The 7,303-nt window shown below is 44.5% G+C and overlaps 1 protein-coding gene across 1 annotated transcript in view; it reads left to right on the forward strand.

Moving 5' to 3' along the window:
• The window catches only part of USO1 (USO1 vesicle transport factor), a 35,818-nt gene that overhangs the window by 19,211 nt on the left and 9,304 nt on the right, over positions 1-7,303 (forward strand). The window contains exons 12-18 of the mRNA XM_010003633.1: positions 1-17; positions 846-934; positions 1,652-1,806; positions 2,058-2,269; positions 3,078-3,098; positions 6,202-6,312; positions 6,998-7,116. Coding sequence (XP_010001935.1) covers positions 1-17; positions 846-934; positions 1,652-1,806; positions 2,058-2,269; positions 3,078-3,098; positions 6,202-6,312; positions 6,998-7,116 — 724 coding nt within the window. The remainder of the gene's footprint in view (positions 18-845; positions 935-1,651; positions 1,807-2,057; positions 2,270-3,077; positions 3,099-6,201; positions 6,313-6,997; positions 7,117-7,303) is intronic.

Consider the following 7,303-nt stretch of genomic DNA (forward strand, 5'->3'; position numbering starts at 1 on the left):
CTGATATCCTGACAGAAGTAAGAGGGAGCAAATAGGTTTAGGGATGGGGCGGGGGGGCAACTATATGGGTGGAAGCAGGAGTGGGCAAGGAGAAAGGGTTGCTGCAGAGACCAGCTGGAATTCTAGTATTGGCTAAGAATGTATTTCTGATGCCAGGGATGTCAGCTTCCTGTGTGGGCAACATGAATGTAAGACAATTTTTTACATTATATTCTGCAACCAGAAAGTGTTTGGGTTTACTTATTTTTTTCTGTTGGATCTCAGTGTAGCCCAGAGTGGCTGAACTGATTCATGTTTTACCTTGGTTTGGGGTTGTTTTCCCTATGGTTGTTTGTTGTTTTTTTTTTTTCTTTAGAGAGAATCTAGAAATATTCTGACTTGGCAGGTTTCCAATGAGGAGGGATTTCTAGCTTCTAGGAAGCCCTGTCAGCAGTGTAGGCTAAGGTGTTTTTTTTTCCCCTTGGTAAAATGCTGTGCTTAGATGGAGTTTAGACTGGTTTCTTTGGTGTGGCCTCTCTTGTGATGTTTTAAAAGATGAATTGCAGAGGTTTCACCTTTTGACTTCTCTAAAAATGTCCAGTTTAACTGGCTGACATGATCTGACATAGAAAGTTAAGTTGGAGGTGTCTGTCCTTCAGTCTTTGCTCAGTAGGCTTCACACCTGCTGTTTGGTTTTCAATTGAAATGGTTTTATGGACTAAATCTCTATGCTGATCCTTTGTATGTGTTTTTCAATACCAAACTGTGTTGGGGTTATCTGGAATAATTTTGAGAGATTTAGGTGGCAGATTGTCTCACGTTTAACTATCCATTTGATTTTTTTTTTTTCTCTGCACTCTCTGTAGACCATTAATACTGTATCAGAGGTTATTCGAGGATGCCAGATGAATCAAGACTACTTTGCCTCTGTAAATGCACCTTCTAATCCACCAAGGTAGAGGAAGAAAAGTGTTTAACTGTGTTAGGTAATGATGTATTGGTATGGGCAATGGCAGTCTAATCCAAAGGATTGTTTCAATTCAGAATTTAGGATTATCATACAGAGGAACAGTTACAAATTCACACTGGGTGTATGAGCTATAGCATGGAGGTGCCAGGTGTGTTTCCACAGAGATGAGCCCTGGAACTGATTTATTACATGGTACCTGAAAAGGGAATGGGCAATAGTTGAAAAATTCCTAGATTGGGATGAGGTGCCACTAGGAGCCAGAGGATAGTCCTGCAACAAGATTTAGAAGTGAAGAGAACAGGCAGGTAGAGAATTGCTCAGACTGGGGAACAGCAGTGAGATCTGAAACTCAACATTTGAATATGAGGGTGAGAGTAGAAAAAGACCATTCTTTTTTATGAGTTGCTGCAGTGGCCTTACCAGGCACCTTCCTCACTGAGCTGGCAGGGAGCAGCCAGGGACTGAACGGGGAAGGAAAATACTGTGGAGGAACTCTGGCTCACTGCAGTCATGTGGGAGTGAATCTTCTGGTTAGTCTTTGAACAGATGGAAAAACTTGAGTATTAAAATCAAATGTTTGAAATGGTAATAGATGCAGTAGGCAGAAGTCTCTTCCCTTACCTGGAGAATAACACTCCCTGTTCTGTATCTGCAACTGTCTTTGTTCACAACTTGGTCCTAAGTCTTTTTCTTTCCAAACAGGCCTGCAATTGTGGTACTTCTGATGTCCATGGTAAACGAGCGACAGCCTTTTGTGCTCCGCTGTGCTGTTCTCTATTGTTTCCAGTGCTTTTTATACAAAAACCAAAAAGGACAAGGAGAAATTGTTTCAACCCTTCTGCCATCTACTATTGACGGTACGCAGAGCTGGCGGCTGTGGGGAGCTGGGAGCTAGCACAGGTGTTGAATGCATCAGCTGCTGTCTTCTGCAAAATGACCTACTTGCCATTGAGTGTCTGATGGAAGCAAGACAATTTGCCTTAAGACTGATTTCTCCACAACTTTGGTTTTGTTTTTCTGGATTTTAACTCTCTGCTGATGTCTTGCTTATCTTGTTGGTTTGGTGGCTTCTTTTAATCTGACTTGTACCTCTTGGCCGTTTTGGTAGCTACAGGTAACTCTGTCTCAGCTGGCCAGCTGCTCTGTGGGGGCCTCTTTTCCACGGACTCTCTGTCAAACTGGTGTGCTGCTGTGGCCCTGGCCCACGCCTTACAGGAGAATGCCACTCTGAAGGAACAGCTCCTGAGAGTCCAGCTGGCCACCAGCATCGGCAACCCGCCCGTCTCCCTGCTGCAGCAGTGCACCAACATCCTCTCGCAGGTACAGCACCCACTGCCCCTGCCTGGGGAAAGCTGGGGTGCCCAGGAGGGGTGCTGCTCTGGGGCAGGTGCCTGGCAGGAGGACAGGAGTGCTACCTTCATGGGCAGGAGGGCTTGCTCTTCTGTGCATCAGGGGGAGAAAAGCAGCAAGTCCTGCTTCGTCATCAGCTGTTCCTGCTTGATGTTGGCTCCTCTCAGTAGGCAGAGGGTCCTAAAGCATCTAGAACTTAAACTTGGTTTAAAAGAGAAGGCAAAAGGTTGGGATCCCCAGTCACAATCTATTGCTGGAGAAGTGCCTGGTTAGTATTTAACCTGTAACTGCTTACTTGAAGCATCTTGAAAATACCAGGCTCTCGTGTATGGGTTGTTGTTGAGGTTGCTACTCAAAGCTAAAAGCTTTTCTGAACATGTTCAACATGTTAACACCTGCCTTTGCAAATGACAAATGGAGTGAACTTTACCTCCTAGCCCACACTTCCCTGTGGCATCTGCTTATTTTTTCCTCAAATAGTTGTAATAATAAGGAGCTGTGAACTTTGGCAGCAGTTAGGTTCTCCTGCAGTTGAGAGTCATGGCAGAATGCTGGTGTTTTGAATTTGTTCCTGTGACTTTTCACCTGCTCTTCCTGAAACAGACAGCTCTCCTTTTTTATCCTTTTCCTGGCATTTTTGTCTGAGGTAAATCCTGAGTCAGGAAAACTGCCTGTGGCTCTTAGGCCTTAAATGATACAAGAGACTCAAATTTTGGGGGGATGTTTCTGAAATGTGTTCCACTTCAAGGTTCTCAAGTAATATGTGTGTAACTTTCAGGGTGATAAGATCGACAGACGGGTATGTATTTTTTTGGCACAGCTTTGGCATTTTCTTGCCAAATGCAGGCCTTTTCTCTTGCCTTGGGTTTTGCTGGGGTGGTTTTCTTTTAACTGCTTTTTGATGTGTTTCCACTCACAGCTTTGTGTTGCAGCTGGGTTTGGGTTTTATCCTAGCATAACAAGCTCTTTCTGTGTCTCCAGGGGATGCTCTAGGGGTGTTCCACAAAACTGTGGGGTATCTTTGGTAGCACGGGTGCTTGCATTCCAGTGGGGTGGACTCACTCACCATCTGTTCACCTAACAGGTGTACTTTCATGTGAGGAAAGTAGGAACTGCTGGAAATGCTGTCTTCTCAGACTGGCCTGTAGCAAAAAGCTGGTAGAATCTGAAGTGGGAATGTGCTGCTGATTTCCTGACTGCTAAAAGAAAAACTGTTTAACCTGCCTTCTGGTCACTTGTTGCCTTCTACTTACCAGCAGAGGTTTTAACCTAGTAGCTCTTGGCTGTGAACATAGGAAATCTGATGGTTAGCTAATGACCCCTGAAGTGAGTGGGTTGACTTTCAGGCTGAGTTACTAAAAGGACTGCTAAGTCGTCTATCAGTGGCAGAAAAAACAGTTCTGAAGTATCACTGCTGTGGAATTGTTTGCTTTATTTACCTCGTGTCCACGTTGTCCTGAGGGCCTGGGGTTGTGCTGTTACCAGCCTTGAGCTGTAGAACAAAAGCCATGGAAAGCTGTCATCTATCACAGCAGGGGTTATTATGGCATATCTACAAAGTAGTTCAGTGTTACATCTTTTTTGAGAGAGGGTGTTGTGGACTGTGTGGAAATCCTTAGGCAGAGTATGTTCATTTGACCTCAGAATAGCATACAGTGCTTGAGAATCAGTGTGGTTTGCAACTGCTTCCAGCAGAGATGTGCTGTGAATGTTGGATCCCACAAGCAGAAGGTGTTTCTGACAAGCCAACTGACACTTCTACCAGTGATCTCTTAAGAAGCACGAGGTGTGCCAGCCTGCTGTGAGGGTGAGGCTGCCAGTTACAGTGGTTATTCCCAGTGTGCATGAACTGGCTGGTAGTTTTGGGACAGGAAGAGTCAGTATTTGTGAGGCCACAAGTGTTTCTAGTGTTGCCTATTCTGTTTGGAGCAAACATTTCCTTTTGTCCTCTTAGGAGAGAACTGACTCAATCAGTAATGACTAGTAAATTGATGTGACTGTCTCTGTGCAGATAATGGGTGTCATAGCCAGTTGGTCAGTAATTAGCCTGAGCTTTTAACTGCTTTGGACTGGTTCTGGTCTTTCCAAGTAACTTTTGTCCATCCCAGAAGGGTGAAAGCAGAATTGTATGAGTGGTTACTGGGGGATTAAATGTAGGCTGTCAGAAATTAAACTGGTTAAGTGTAGCCAAGCTCACTACACCAGAGTGGTGTGGCAGATTATTTTTCTGTCTGACCTTGTAAGACCTATGATGTGTTCACCTTGTGTCGTAATTGATGCTTCAGCTGAAAACTGTGGAGTGTGAACCTTACCCAGTGGGCTCTAAGAAGTGGTGAGACAGCTCTTTGGGCATCCTGTCTTGCTTTTGTAGGTAGACCCACCATCTAGCAAGTACCTCTGGAATATACTTTGCCATTTAGACCAGGACACAAGGTCACAGCCAAGCTGCAGGCAAACTCACAGGAAAGACTAAGCAACAGTAGGGCATGTGGCACTCACCATGAAAAGCAGCAGCTGGGTGTGTTCTCTGCTCTTCCAACATACTTCACTTGGGTCTCTGGAAGCAATAATGGGAAAGGGCTGCATGTTCCCTTTGTGTGCAGCATTAGGGGCTGCCACAGTCTTTATCTGTCATCTGGGTTCTTCTCCTATAAGGAGAGTGTTTCATCTTAGCCGTGGTGATAGGCTGCAGCAAATCACAGCACCTCAGATCAAGTCCTTGAAGACAGTCCTTTCAGAGCTTGGTGTTTTCTTCCAGAGTTGCTAGATACAATTCCTGTCTGCCCTGTGGTCTGCAGGGGCAGTTGGGTAGCTGGGAGCCTGCTATGGAAGAGCTTCTTGCCAGACTGCTGCTCACTGGCTGTTTTGATGGGCAAAATGGGAGACTCAAAGACTAAAGTGAACACTACCACTGCCTTCAGCTCTAAAGCACAGGGGTCATCAGAGGAAGGCTGGAAGTTCAATGTCTCCAGTGCAGATAACTCCCAAGCACAGATTCTTTCTCTGTTGCTGATAAGTACTTATCTTGTTTTGCCACTGTCTTGATCCCTGTGACCACTTGTGCTGGTGTATTTTCTTGCCCCTTTTTGAAGATATCCTGTCATCTCTGTATGCCTCATCTTGCCTCCCAGACTTGACTTCAGCTTCCAGTTACTTCACCTAATTGATTAGGTGCTTGTGTGAAGTTCAGTTTTCCATGCAGAGAACATGTTTGTCAGAGGGCACGTTGCCTTCTGAATGTTGCAAGGATGCATCCTGTTGTGGTGCTGCTGTGCCCAGAATGTCTGCAGCAGAGAGAAAAGGGGACAGAATGGAGAAGACAGTCAATTTGTACATGAAAACTGATCTTTTTCTAACAAAAACAAGTACTGCAGTTACCATTCCTTTTGCTGGCTTCTTGTGCATATTGTATGAACCAAAAGCCACTCTAGTATTATCTTTACTTACAAATCAGTAATAGGAACTCGTGGGCAGTTTTTAGTCAGCAGGGGAGGTCTTAGTGGTGTATCCCTTTTCGTAGGGAATCCTTACCTGACTGAATTTACACCTTGTTCCTCCTTCACAGGGGTTGTGTGTATGTTCCTTCATGTTACCCTAGTATTAATTAGAAATGCAGCACTAACTTGTTATGATTTTGTATCGGTGCTAATTTGCATTGAGTTGTATTTCACATCTGTGTTTATTGTTTTGCTGTGGGAACAGTTCAATATGAATGGTTTAATACTTGTTTTATCAAAGCACTAAAGCTGTGTTCAGTATCACTAACAATGGGGTATTTTGAAAGACATGACTTGTTTATAAATTGAGGTGAAAGTGGGTGAGTTTTGGATCACTACAGCTCTTTTTTTGGTATTTTAGTCCTCCAGTGGGGAAAGATAACTATGGGGTTTTATTCTTTTCAGGGCAGTAAAGTACAGACCAGGGTTGGACTACTGATGTTGCTTTGCACTTGGCTCAGCAACTGCTCCATTGCTGTCACCCACTTCCTTCACAATCCAGCCAACATACCCTTCGTATCCTTCACCTGCCTGCAGAGCAGAACTGCTTGCCTAGAAATTACTGGGATAATTCCTGTTGAAGTTGAATGTTTATCTAGATGACTTGGCAGGGTTGCTGTGTGACACACAACAACATGCACTGGGGCAGGAGCTGGAAGTGGCCTTGTGCTGACAGTGCTCTCTGTGCCCTGACCTGTCACAAGCCCTAGTCAAGATGGGCTTGTGAATTGAAGTGCAGAGGAAAGTGATGTCATCCTGCCAGCAAAGTGTATTTTTACTGTGATGAGCTCATTGATCCAGTGTGAACTGGCCCTTAGACCTGAGAGGTAAGGATGCCTCCTACTTATGTTGAAGCTTATTTGTGTGTTTGCTTTTCTGACTCAAGTACACAATGCTGAACTGTCACCTTACCTAACTTGAATGTCTGTTTTGGAACAAGTAAAGCTCTTTGGTTAAGCAGTTAATGAGAAAACAAATTTTGGAGGAAACCCCTGATTATCTGACACTGGTTATCAGACACTGATTAGTCCTTCAAAAGAAAAGCCAGCTTTGCAAGGGTGTCATAAGCTATTTTGCCTGCTTCCTAACCAAGCTTGGTTTTCCATGTGGAATTAATTTTAACTGGGAATTTATTCAGGGATGGTATGTTACATGTATTGTGCTTCTGAAATATCTCAAATATCCTTAACAAGAGCTCTAGCTCACAGGGCAGATAGCTGAAAACCTTGGAGAAGAGGAGCAGCTTGTCCAAGGGCTGTGTGCACTTCTGCTTGGCATTTCCATCTACTACAATGACAACTCCCTTGAAAATTACAGGAAGTAAGTATGATGTTGAAGTAAGAGGACTTCAATGGTTTTAAACTGGAAGAAGAGAGATTTAGGTTAGAGATCAGGGATAAATTATTCAGTGTGAGGGTGGTGAGACACTGGCCCAGGTTGCCCAGAGAAGCTGTGGCTGCCCCATCCCTGGCAGTGTTGAAGGGCAGGTTGGATGGGGCTCTGAGCA

The sequence above is a fragment of the Chaetura pelagica genome, unplaced genomic scaffold (assembly GCF_000747805.2).
Source record: "Chaetura pelagica isolate M959 unplaced genomic scaffold, ChaPel_1.0 scaffold358, whole genome shotgun sequence".
In the NCBI taxonomy this organism is placed as follows: domain Eukaryota; kingdom Metazoa; phylum Chordata; class Aves; order Apodiformes; family Apodidae; genus Chaetura; species Chaetura pelagica.